This window comes from Lissotriton vulgaris, chromosome 2_1 (genome assembly GCF_964263255.1).
Source record: "Lissotriton vulgaris chromosome 2_1, aLisVul1.2, whole genome shotgun sequence".
NCBI classification, from domain to species: domain Eukaryota; kingdom Metazoa; phylum Chordata; class Amphibia; order Caudata; family Salamandridae; genus Lissotriton; species Lissotriton vulgaris.
Genome location: NC_141687.1, coordinates 868,814,595 through 868,828,576, shown reverse-complemented (window position 1 = coordinate 868,828,576; position 13,982 = coordinate 868,814,595). Strand labels below are relative to the sequence as shown.

The 13,982-nt window shown below is 46.4% G+C and overlaps 1 protein-coding gene across 4 annotated transcripts in view; it reads right to left on the bottom strand.

Annotated features, from left to right (window-relative positions):
- Positions 1-1,156: 1,156 nt before the first annotated feature.
- INCENP (inner centromere protein) overlaps positions 1,157-13,982 on the bottom strand; it is a 212,983-nt gene continuing 200,157 nt past the window's right edge. For all 4 annotated transcript variants that reach the window (XM_086956376.1, XM_086956374.1, XM_086956375.1 and 1 more), the window contains exon 18: positions 1,157-1,744. In XM_086956376.1, the coding sequence (XP_086812502.1) occupies positions 1,530-1,744 (215 nt within the window). In that variant the 3' untranslated portion in view covers positions 1,157-1,529. The remainder of the gene's footprint in view (positions 1,745-13,982) is intronic.

Sequence of the window (13,982 nt, the reverse complement as noted above, 5' to 3'; positions counted from 1 at the left end):
GGACTACTTACTACGGTTTCCATGGCAGGGGTAGCCAAACAAGTTTTTAAGGGTCCATGCAATGCAGCAGACAGTACTGTTACTGAAGCTCCTACAATGTGGAACTGAATGGTTCTTAGGTGGGGCATGAAAGGTGCTCTTAAGACACCAGATAAGCGTTTTAATACAGGTATGGGCAATAGGCTTACGTCAGCCCATTTAGACTCATTTAAGTTTAGGGTGGTTTCCATAACTCGGACTTCCTTTGCAGTTTCCCCTCATTTGGGTTGACATGCTTGGCAGTGCATTCTGAATGAACAGAAGCATTGTTTTGGGCTTTGGGATATGTATCCATGAAATAAAACCAGTACAGTTCTGGGTCATTAACATGCATTCTTTACATAGCTTTTTTTGTACGCACTGGCTCAGATGTGTCCAAAGGGGATAATAGTAACCCCTGCAACCATTTACAACAGCATGCCTGAAACTGTGGACTTAAACCCCCAATCTTATCTTCACCTTTGTCAGTTGGTTAGAATTAGGGTGTTTTCCTTAGAACGTTTTGCAAAATGCATCTGGCAGATTGTTTTCTCATCAAGATTAGACTTGGAGGCTAGAAGTTAATCAGCTGGACTTATATTGACTAATATAAGCACAAAAATAGATTGCCAGAATGCAGGATGTATGCAGCATTACTGCTGGTTTCAACAGGAATTGTTAAAATGCAGGATGTATGCAGCGTTACTGCTGGTTTCAACAGGAATTGTTAAAAAGATTAAGCATGTGAGCAAAATCAAACTACTTTGGAAGCCCTGATAATCGCATTCCGTGTACACGAAGGACCCAACTTAAAACTTTTTAGGTGTTGGGCAGTGCTTATTGTACCTGCTGCTTGGGACTAAGGACACGCCATAATGAAACATCTGTAAAAGCAAGTTTACACCAGAGCAGAGGAAGAAAAAAAAGATACATATGCCGGGGGAAAATAACATTCCATGCAAGTCTAGGGATGCCTAAGTTAGTCTCCTGTAGTACTTAAACTTGAGCACAAGTTATGCCATTCAGAGACCTGGATGCTCGGCAAATATAAATGCCCAACGATGGAACAAAAGAGTAATGAGTATTTTCAAATTAGACATCCAACCTTCTTTACTCCCCAAAAGACAAAGGATGGGTAGCTCTATAGATCTAAACTTTAATAATATATTCCCAAAAATAATTAGGCAATTCTTGCAACACCATTTTTTAAAATTACATGTACAAAAAACCAGTCAAGCACAAATCTCCAAGTGAAGAGATTCCATACATACAAGTCCACAGGCAATCTTTATATACAGTGAGACCTACATAGTCTGTAGCAAAGACAAAGGTCACAGTCTTAACAGTTAATGATATTTCAGCAGCAATTCTCAGTGCGAGTGCTCTAAAGATAAAGTCCAGTTAGCAAAGTCTGTGCCAGTACAGGAGCATTGTTGTACTTTTGAAAGCACTCGCCAACAATAGGTAACCTCTTGTATGCTCCCTGGAGCAAGTGCTGCAGGCAACAGTAACTAGTATTTCTTAGTGCCATATGGTATCAGCACATTGGAACGGTGATTTGTCAGTGGTGGCGAATGCCAAACTGCTGAGCTGGTCCGTTTAAGGTAGCGGGGTTTGTTCTTGTAAAACATTTCTTCGAGTTTTGGGCTCTCTATGCGTCCAAATGTGCGGTCAACATTGATAGGGTTATAGAATTGTTGCCTCATCGCATCAGTCAGCAGCTTCCCTGCAATAAACAAACATCAGAAATGTAAGTGCCCCCATACATATACCAACTAAACAAGACATTCTAAATGAAGACAGTGCGTTTGTCATGCTTGCACCAGGTTCCTGCTATCCAGGTCCCACTGCTAGATCTTTCCTTTAAACTGTACAATTGTTCCCCTCAATTGGCAATACCTTAAGTAACCCCTGTAAGTTCCTAGTAAAGGGTACTCCTGGTATCTAGGGCAAGGAGGCTAAAGAGGGTCCCTAAGGGCAGCAGCATGTATTGTACCACCCTAATGTACCCTTCAGAACCAAACTGCCATTGCAGGCTGTATGCCATTTGGCAGAGAAAGACTAAGACAACATGGCATACCGGTGTTCCATGCCTACAAGACACTGCATGAAGTATAGATAAGTCACCTCTACAGCAAGCCTTACGGCCCAAAGTCAGGGTACACTAGACTACGTGTGGGCATATATGCATGAGCAAATATGTCCCCATGTTGTCAAAGTCCATTCTTGGATATTACTAGTGAACAGGGAAGCCTTTTTCCTAACATGTGATGGACACTGGTGTTTAAGAGTTTACCAGCTAAAGGCCGGACTCTAGAGTTCTCTACTGCCTTTGATACACAAGCCAAGGCCTGCTAGACAGGGGAAATGCCACACCTGCCCCAGACCGATTTGGCACCAGGACAGATTGGAAAATTAGCATATCCCCCAACCCCACCCCCCTAGATCAACCCCTAAGGTTGGATATCGGATGTGGACACAACTTAGAATTCCACCATCTCAGTTTTGGAAGAATTAGGCTCCAAGTCAGGGCTATGTTCACTACCCACAGAAAGTGGTCATTAAGAGGGTGCAGACACCCTAAAGTTAAGTAGTCCATTGGCTACAACCAGTCACCCCCCTTATCACCACTAAATTGATTTAGGTAGCACTCTTGAAACCAGGAACTCAGATTTGATGGACCCAGAAGAGGTCAAAGAAGAGCCACAAGAAAAGAAGACTTGCAGTAGTAACGAACATACAGTTTTGCAGCTTGAAGACCTTCTAGATTCACTATGCTGTGCATTATTCCGCCACCTAGTGGTGAATATATGACGTAATCCCGCATACCATCAGTCCGCAAAAATAATCCTGCATGTACTATTAGGCCGCAAAATAAAAGAACGAAAACTTTCAGAACGAATATGCCTTTAGCACGCATGCCTTTACAACGAAAAGGCATGCATGCTAAAGGTATACTCGTTGTAAAAGTTGTAAAGGTAAGTAAAAGTACACTACCCTACCCTCTAATGTAATACCCAGCATGACCCCCCAACACTACCATAAAGCAAATTACTTTCCTACACAAACACTACAACAGTACCTTAATACACTACCCCCAGCATGACCCTATACAAACACTACACTAAACCACTACACCCCCTAAACCCTAAAACACTACCCCCAGCATGACCCTACACTACCCTAAACCCTAAATCACTACCCGCATGACCCTACCCTACAACACTACCCAAAACCCTAAAACACTACACCCCAGCATGACCCTACACTACGCAAACCCTACAACACTACCCCCAGCATGACCTTACACTACACAAACACTACAACACTACCCTAAACCCTAAAACACTACCCCCAGCATGACCCTACACTACACAAACACTACCCTAAACCCTAAAACACTACCCCCAGCATGACCCTACACTACGCAAACACTACAACACTACCCTAAACCCTAAAACACTACCCCCAGCATGACCCTACACTACACAAACACTACCCTAAACCCTAAAACACTACCCCCAGCATGACCCTACACTACGCAAACACTACAACATTACCCAAAACCCTAAAACACTACACCCCAGCATGACCCTAGCCTACGCAAACACTACAACACTACCCTAAACCCCAAAACACTACCCCCAGCATGACCTTACACTACGCAAACACTAAACTACCCTAAACCCTAAAACACTACCCCCAGCATGACCCTACACTACACAAACACTACCCTAAACCCTAAAACACTACCCCTACGCAAACACTACAACACTACCCTAAACCTTAAAACACTACCCCAGCATGACTACACTACGCAAACACTACAATACTATCCTAAACCCTAAAACACTACCCCCAGCATGACCCTACACTACGCAAACACTACAATACTACCCTAAACCCTAAAACACTACCAGCATAACCCTACACTACGCAAACACTACAACACTACCCTAAACCCTAAAACACTACCCCAGCATGACCCTACACTACACAAACACTACCCTAAAACACTACCCCCAGCATGACCCTACACTACACAAACACTACAACACTACCCTAAACCCTAAAACACTACCTCTACGCAAACACTACAACACTACCCTAAACCTTAAAACACTACCCCCAGCATGACCCTACACTACACAAACACTACCCTAAACCCTAAAACACTACCCCTACGCAAACACTACAACACTACCCTAAACCTTAAAACACTACCCCAGCATGACTACACTACGCAAACACTACAATACTATCCTAAACCCTAAAACACTACCCCCAGCATGACCCTACACTACGCAAACACTACAATACTACCCTAAACCCTAAAACACTACCAGCATAACCCTACACTACGCAAACACTACAACACTACCCTAAACCCTAAAACACTACCCCAGCATGACCCTACACTACACAAACACTACCCTAAAACACTACCCCCAGCATGACCCTACACTACACAAACACTACCCTAAACCCTAAAACACTACCTCTACGCAAACACTACAACACTACCCTAAACCTTAAAACACTACCCCAGCATGACTCTACACTATGCAAACACTACAATACTATTCTAAACCCTAAAACACTACCCCCAGCATGACCCTACACTACGCAAACACTACAACACAACTCTAAACCCTATAACACTTCCTCCAGCACGACCCTACACTAAACAACCACCACAACTCTACACTAACACAACACTACACTACACAATCACTAACCCACGAAAAAATTAACCCAAACCCACTTACCTCTCTCGTCATCATGGTTTTCACAAAGCAAATGCATTTACCATACATGCCTTTAAAACGTAATTCGTTGTAAAGGCATGCGTGCTAAATGCACATGCGTTTTGAAAAAATGAGGGTTAATGGTATGAGAGGTCAATGCCCTTGCGGGATAATGGTATGCGGACTGAAAGTCTGCGGGGTAAAAAATGCGGGATAATGGTTGCAAACCCCTAGTGGTTGGGTCCGGATTTGTAATATTTCTTTTTTTTCGTGGACCCCGGTGGGCGTCTACATCCATTTGGTGTCTTCTTGTGACGTCAACACACTTCCTCCAGAAGCTCCCACGCCTTTGGGCGCCATCTTCGGATTCTTTTTTTCGCTTTCTCGAAGTTAGTGGTTTTTAAATCTCCTCCTCCGGTCTCATCCTTCTGGCAGAGGAGGGTGGGTTCGCTGGTCAATCCAGAAGGTCTTCAAGCTGCAAAACTACACTGGCAGGTAAGAAACTATACATTTTGCAGCGTGAATCTTTCTGGATTCACTATGCTGTGCATAGACTTTGTAGCGGTTTGCTAGGTTTGTGGTGGCTGGGTGGAAGATGAGCGATGAGTTTTGAATATATGTTGTAGCACCTTCTGTCACACTTGTGCTACATCTGAATATAAACACAGTAGTGTTTAGTGAACCTGTGCACTGATGACCATGTTGCTTCCTGGCAAATGTCTTGGATGGGTGTATTTGCTAGAAACACTATTGTTGCTCCTTTTTTCCTTGTCGAGTGAGCTTGAGCTGCTCCCCGTAGCTCTCGCCCCGCTTTTTTGTGGCTGAACCTGCCCGTGCGACAATACCTCACGCCAGAGCTGTTGCCACTTTTTACTTTTTTGCAAATGTTACCACTTTCTAAGGGTAAAATACCTTAAGCCCATTTATATAAAATATAACATCCGATCCGCAAAGAGTGCACTGATATTACTATCCTCTTTGGAGAACGTGGATATTTGCTTTTTTGTGGCCACTTTTATCTTGAAATGTACAGCTGCCAGGAAAAGTATAGTGTTGTAATACTCTTATACATACCGCTCTGTACTGAATGACCTATATATGTTGTATATAAAACATTTTAACTTTGTATTATGCTAGTTTTATGCCCTTTGAGATGTACAGCTGCCAGGAAATTTATAGTGCTGCTATCATTTTATACATTCCTGTCTGTACATAAAAGTTTTTGTAAATGCCGAACTATCATTCATGTTTTATGTCTACAGTATGTATTGTATGGTCCTTCTTTATACATCAAATTTATCCTCCCATGCCCATTCGAGCTGTTCGGACCTTTGTTTTGTTTTATTGTACAGCTGCCAGGAAACATCACTTGGTGTGATAAATATATTGATTTCCTGTCTGTACACATATGATTTTTTTTGTATAACTTTTATATTGCTTATATTTCTTAACCGTTAATTGTTGCCCATTAATTGTTGTACATGTTTCCTATCCCCTTTTTATGCACTATCCATGTGTACATTTTGAGTCATTTTTTTTGTACATATAAGGAATTGTATTTTAATGTTTTGCTTGTATGATTTGTACTTTCAAATCGAATAAAAGCTTATGAACTTGAATTTGAATTGCTTGTACAATCCATCGTGCAATGGTATTCTTGGTTACTGGCCGACCAAGAATGCTGCTGGCGAAGGACACCAAGTACTGCTTTGTTTTCCTGCATTCCTTTGTTCTTTCTATGTAGTGCATTACTGCTCTCCTAGCACCCACTCTGGACAATGCCCTTTCTGCGCTTGTGGGTGGTTTTTGGAAAAAACTTGGTATTTGGACTGTCTGGTTCATGTGGAACTTTGATACCACCTTTGCTATGAAATTAGGGTCTGTTCTCATTACCACCCTGCCATTGTGAATTTGAATGTAGGGTTCTTGTAGCGTTAGTGCTTGCAATTCACTTACTCTGCGTAGTGAAGTGATGGCTACCAGGAATGCAGTCTTTATGGTAAGCATGTGTAGTGTAGCCTTGTGGATAGGTTCGAATGGTGCCTTCTTCAGCTGAGCCGGCACGTTGAGGTTCAATGCCGGTGGTGGCACTCTTTGGGGGTGCAATTTTTTGTCCTCACTAGGAATCTTTTCACCACCTGGGATGTGAAGAAACTTTTCTCCGTTTCTCCCCTTGTATAAGCCACTATCACTGCCAGGTGCACCCTTAGTGAAGAATAGCTTAAATTACTCTCTAGCAAGGGTGTTAAGTATTTTAGTACTGTTGGTTCCTTGGTCACTCCTTTGCAGTTTCTCCTTGATGCACCAATGGGAGAATCTTTTCAACTTTGCTATGCAAACCTTCCGTGTGGTAGGCCTCCCGGATTCCCATAGCACTGCCATTGTGCTTTGTGGCAGATTTAGGTGTGTAAACTACATCTTCAGGAGCCAAGCCGCTAGGCTGAGGCTCTCTGGTTCTGGGTGCAGTACCTTCCGATTTGCATTGTTGACAGGTCCCTTCTGTTGGGGAAACTGTGAGCTGGTGCTTCGCCATCTCTATTGTTAGAACCAGGACTGGCTGGCCCACTGAGGTGCTATCAGTATTAGCGTCATGTTGCTGATCCTGTATTTGTGGAGTACCCTGTGTATCAGTGGTATCGGGGGAAAAGCGTAGGCAAATGTCTTTGAGCAGCTTATCCACAGCCCATTCCCTTGGGACCGATGGCCTGGTTGTCTGGATGCGAAGTGTTGGCAATTTTCATTTTGGTGTGTTGCACATGAACAAGTTACTTACCTTCGGTAACGCTTTTTCTGGGAGATACAGTTTCTGCCTGTGGATTCCTCACCTTGTGAATATCCCCTTGCGTCAGCAACATTCGGAAATTCTTTTTGTAGCTTCGCGTGGACTACGCCATAGAGGCACGGCATCGCACGCGACTCCGCTGACGTCACAGACACCACAAAAGGCCCACGCCGGCGTGATGACATCAGTTCCGCCCTTTTTTCCATGCCTTCGAGGAACACGGACGGGCCAAATACAGTAGAAATATACACAGTACACAAATGTCAAGGTGTGAAACCAATGCAATAAAACATTTGAAATAAACAATTCCTTGACAATAAAGTCAATACATTACAGTAGCTCTGGTATAGAAGAGTGGACCATGGGGAGGCGGGTGGGTCAGTGAGGAATCTACAGGCAGATACTGTATCTACCAGAAAAAGAGTTACCGAAGGTAAGTAACGTGTTCTTCTGATAGATACATCTGCCAGTGGATTCCTCACCTTGTGAATAGAGTCCCACAGCAGATCCCACTCCCGGAGGAGAGTGTCTACTCTTCTACACCAAAAAATCCTGGAGGACAGAGTGCGCAAAGTGACCTTTCCTCCTCACCTCGGCATCCAAGCAGTAATGCTTCGCGAAAGTGTGGAGGGAGGTCCAAGGTGCGGCCCTACAAATACCCTCTACAGGTACACCCCTAGACAAAGCAGAAGTTGACGACTTTGCTCTAGTAGAGTGAGCTCTTATACCCCTTATACCCTCTGAAGGTTCCTTACCGGCCAAAGAGCAGCAGATCTTTATACAGAGGATGATCCATCTGGAAAGCTCTTCCTTTCTTGCAGCCAGCAAATCCAACGAAGAGCTGGTCATCCACTCGACAGTCTCTAGTCCCATCAAGATAAAAGCTCACCGCCCTCTTAGGGTCCAGACGGTGTAGTCTCTCCTCCTCCTTGGAAGGGTGAGGGGGAGGATAAAAGGTAGGAAGGGTAATCGATTGTCCTAGATGGAAGGGAATTACCACCTTAGGGAGAAAAGCAGCCCTGGCCCCAAGAACCATTCGTTCAGCATGAATGGTCAATTATGGGGGCTTGGAACTAAGAGCTTGAAGCTCACTTAACCTCCTTGCCGAGGTGATCGTAACCAGGAAGACCTTCTTAAAAGACAAAAGCCTCATGAGACACTTGTGTAAGGGTTCGAAGGGAGAACCCATCAAGTAGGTTAAAACAAGATCTAAATTTCATTAAGGCACAATAAAGGGAGTAGGAGGTAACTTATTTGTGAGGCCCTTCAAAAACCTTAAAACCACAGGAGACTTGAAAAGAGACAGCTGATCCGGCAAACCGAGAAATGCAGACAATGCCGAAAGATAACCCTTGACTGTGGCAACAGCAAATCCCTCCTGTGCCAAAGAAAGAGCAAATTGTAAAATATCAGACAAACAAGCCTTCAAAGGGTCAACAGACTTCTCCCCGAACCAAGAGACAAATTTAGACCATCTGTATGAATAAATGGATTTAGTGGAGTCACGCCTAGCCGAAAGAATGACATCCATCACATTGTGTCGGAGAGAAAAGGAATTCAGGTTGCCCCGTTCGATCTCCAGGCATGAAGGTGAATTGGGAGGTGGGGGTGTAGAACTTGCCCCTCCATCTGCGAGAGGAGATCTGCGCTGAACGGGAGACCGAGCGGCGGGTGAGAGGAGAGGTGGAGAAGATCTGTGTACCACACCCTTCTTGGCCAATCCGGGGCGACCAGAATAACTTGGGCCCGGTCGTGGCAAATCTTCCTCAGAACCCGAGGAATCAAAGGTATGGGAGGAAACGCGTAAAGGAGTTGACTTCCCCAACTCAACTGAAACGCGTCCCCCAAGGCTCCTTGCATCGGATACTGGAGACTGCAGAATGACTGGCAGTGAGCATTCTCGCGAGTGGCAAACAGGTCCACACGAGGAGTCCCCCATGTCCGAAAGACGTGACGAACCACCTCCGGGTGAAGCCTCCACTCGTGGTTAGCCGAGAACTGCCGACTGAAACGGTCTGCACGCACGTTCAGAACTCCGGCCAGATGATTCGCCATCAGACAACGCGGTCGTATTGTCCGCCAGGACTTGAGCTGACCGACCGCGAAGGGAAGGGAGGAAGGCCTTGAGTGCCAAACGAATCGCCCGTAACTCTAGAAAATTTATGAGACGCAACCTTTCCTCTGGAGACCAAAGACCTCCAGATCCCCCAGATGAGCACCCCACCCAGGAGTGGATGCATCCGTAATCACTGTCGCCACCGGGGGAGGCAGATAAAAAGGTTTTCCCTGAGACAGATTGCCTTCCACGCTCCACCAAGATAGATCCGCCGCAGTTTCTCTGGAGAGCCTCACAGACTCCCTGAGATCTCCGTTGTGTTGATACCACTGCCTGCGGAGGCACCACTGGAGCGCCCTCATGTGCCAGCGTGCATGGTTGACCAACAGAATGCAAGAAGCCATCAGATCGAGCAGGCGAAGGACCTTCAGGACTGGAACGACCGCCCCGTTGTAAAATAAAGGAATAATTTCCTGTATGTCGCGAATCATTTGAGGAGCAGGGAATTCACGAAATACAGTTGTGTCCAGTACAGCACCTATGAACAGGTTGCGCTGGGAGGGCACCAGGTGAGACTTGGGTACATTTATTGAAAAAGCCAACCGGTACAACAATTGAGTTGTCTCCTGCAGATGCTGGAGCACTTTCTCTGACGACTCTGCCTTGATCAGCCAGTCGTCCAAATAGGGGAATACTGGAACCCCCGACCTTCTGAGATGTGCAGCCACCACCGCCATCACCTTGGTGAAGACTCGAGGTGCAGTAGTAATTCCAAAAGGAAGGACCGCAAACTGATAATGTTGCGAACCCACCGTAAAACGGAGATACTTCCTGTGCGACTTCAGGATTGGGATGTGAAAATACGCATCCTGCAAGTCGAGCGACACCATCCAGTCTTCTTCCAGCAGCGCCTGAAGAACCTGCGCAAGGGTGAGCATCTTGAACTTCTCTTGTTTCAGATAAAGATTCAAGATCCTGAGATACAGGATTGGACGAAGTCTGCCATCCTTCTTGGGAGTCAGGAAATACCGGGAGTAGCATCCCTGACCCATTTCCTGCTCTAGAACCACCTCTATCGCACCCTTTCTTAATAGTGTCTGCACTTCCTCCTGCAGAAGTAAAAAGGTGTTTCTCCGTGCAAAAACCATGTCAAGGAGGGTAATTGGGAGACAATTCCCGAAAGGGAAGAGCATACCCATTTTCTACAAGATGGATGTAGGAGAGTGGGGTCTGCAATCCTATGGTCACCCCCGATTTTTGCTTTTTGCTTCACTGGTTTACGACTTTCCCTGGCTGTGGGCCTGCTAATCAGACCCACAGCCCAACTGTCTCTCTCTAAATTGACAACCATGAACCTTAGGTGCATATCTAATTGGATACAGAGTCATCTTATCAGTCCCTGTACAGTGTACCTTAGGTACCCAGGGCATAGGTGCACTCAGGGCCTACCAGGGGCTGCATCATGTATTATGCCACCCCTGGCTGGCCATCCAAATCTGACACAACTGGCTGATCAATCAGCTGGGGCAAGGTGGTGTAATCACCCTTTGCTTTAGATATAGTATCCCTATATCTAACCTTAAAATGGACACATATCCTCCTATAAGTCACTCCTATGGCAGGCCTTAACAATCCTGGAGGCAGAGTGCTTGGAATTATGTGAGATGGTGGTCTAGCATGAGCTGAGCCTGTCTGCAGCTTTCAGAACCAAGTCCTTTAGCTGTTTCCATGATAACGCTATACCATATACTCTTAAGTGCATTATAAACCTTGCGGTTACTGCTAACTTTGGTATAGCATTATCAAAACATGTCGAGTAAGGTGTCATACGAATTGGAATACTACCCCCTCACCAATTCTGGCGACGGGGGTAGCATTCCACCCTTCTAGAGGGACACAACATGTATGTAACTGTGAACCCCGGTTAAAATTAACTCGAGCCTCAGCATCACAAAATGGATGCTGCCACCACAGACACAAGTCTGACCTCCTGCTGCTGGGAGTCCTTCCAGCAAGGGAGGCTTGGACACAGGTCTTCCTGCCTTGGGAGGTGCTAGCACCACCCCAGACAGGATTTTGTGTATTAGGTAGGACAGGGCTGAAAGGAATGAGACCTGCCTGGGGCACACAAGGTTTTCCTGTGCATACACCGGTCTAAACCAGTTCCTGGGGCTCTCCAGCCCCAGCTCTGGCGCAAGACCGGTCAAAGGATAGGGGGTGTAACCACCCCCCTTCCTGGTCCCACCCAGAGGAGGGACCTAGTCGTAGTACAGCCCCCTTTAGCCGGATAAAGGTAGGAGCTGGTCCCATTCCAAATTAGAATATCCTGAACAACTTTACAAGAAGAAACTCTGGACTTCGACGTTCTGCTCCACAGAAGACTGAAGAAATCTCCATTGTGGGCAAGGAGTGTCCACCCACCACAAGCAGGCACCAGCGGCTTCCCTTTTTAGTCTTTCCTCGAGGATCCAGACTCCAGAGCCAGACGAGACCCAGATTCCCAGACCTCTCCGACCTCTACCTACATCTGCAGCACAGCTGAGATCCGTGGGTGCTACGAGACACGTGGGACCGGCCATCTTGAAAGAAGCAGCACTTCGATCCAGCACGACTTCTGAGGTAACCTCGTCCAAGTGCTTTGGGGATTGAGAAGTCCCGACCCCGAGCAGCTCCTGCACCGAAGACCAGCTCTCCAGCATCCACGAGATCTGCGTGGGGCCCTTCTGCCCGTTTGCTGCCCGACGCGTTGTCTGGTCACTTGCTGGCTGGCTAGTGGCCTCCTAGACGACGAACCTTGAAATCTTCAATGCTGGTCTAGTTGCTCCAGACTGGCCCTTGCTCCCTTCCAAAAGAGGAGCACCCCAGACCCTCCTGGTCCACTCCAGACGCCGTTTCCACTCACCGCGTGGGTTGCCTTTGCCAAGGCCTGTTGACTCCGAATCCGAAGCAGACACCGCCGACAGCGAGAGCCTGCGTGGGACAGCTTGTGCCTCCATCCTGGTCGAAGACACCACCTGGTCCACGTGGCTGCAGAGACAAGCATCCACCCTCACCTGATCGTGATGACGACATCTGGTTCCACTCCAGTCACTGGCTAGTGACTTTGAACATTGTCCCCTCTGCTTTCAGGTTCTTCTCTTAACTGATCCACCCTTGGATCACACCGGACATCTTCCTCCTGATCGCCTGCAGCATCTTTTCTTCCAGGCTCCATAGACTTCAACGCCGGAACCAGACACGACTTGGCACCTATGCACCCGCAGCCTGTGGGTGAGGTAACACGAGCATTTCGGTGCTCAAGAGTAGTTTGACTCTCCTATTGTCCAGTTCCACAGTCGTTTTAGTTCTACCTAGTCAGGATTGTCTGTACTCACATTTTTCTTGAACTGTACTGTCCATAGACACTGTTACACATCTCGCGTGTGAGTTCACTCTCTGCACACGCGTTCCGTGGGCCGCCTATTACCTACCTAGAGTTGGTATAGCGTGGTCCCAGCGATCCTACAGCCTCTGGGCAGCTCCATTCCTTTTATCGACTTTCACATTCCACTTAGTATATAGTTTGTCGTGCCCCTAGGGCACCATTGTAATTTGTGCAACTTAAACGTATTTTTCCTAAGAGAGTGTCATGTGCTTAGCCCTCTGATCTCAAAGAGTTCAGAGGGGTATGTTAGTTAATAAATACTGGTTTATTTTCATAACAACCTGTATGGTGTCCTTTCACTTGGTATTCAAGGGGTTATATGTGGTAAAATGCAAATGCTACTTACCAGTATGCATCTGTTCTTGGCATGTAGGGCTGCTGACATTCATATCTGTGCATAGATCGCCGCCTAGTGTTGGGTCCGGATGATTGCACATTGTTGTCCTGGAAGAGTCTTCGAAGTATCACGAGATAGGTGGCTCCTCCCCTGGACTACAGTGCGCATGGGCATCGCCTCCATCCCCAGATTGTTTTTAGCCATTGTGGCCGAGATGGAGTGAACTATGTGAGTGATGACCATGCCATGAGCATATACATGAATACTGCAGCTGCTACAGGCGCCGGGGAGGAGGGCGGGCGATATGAATGTCAGCAGCCCTACATGCCAAGAACAGATGCATACTGGTAAGTAGCATTTGCAGTTCGAGGCATGTGGTATGCTGAATTCATATCTGTGCATAGAATACATAGCAGTCCTCCTATCGTTGGCGGCCGCTCGTGCCAGCTGCAGCAGTTTGGAAAAGTGTCTTGAGAACAGCCTGACCAACAGCTGCCTGCTGTTTAGAGTGCACGTCTACACAGTAATGTTTAGTAAATGTATGTGTGGTAGACCATGTGGCTGCTCTACATATATCCTCTAAGGGAATGTTCCCAAGGAAAGCCATAGAGGCCCCC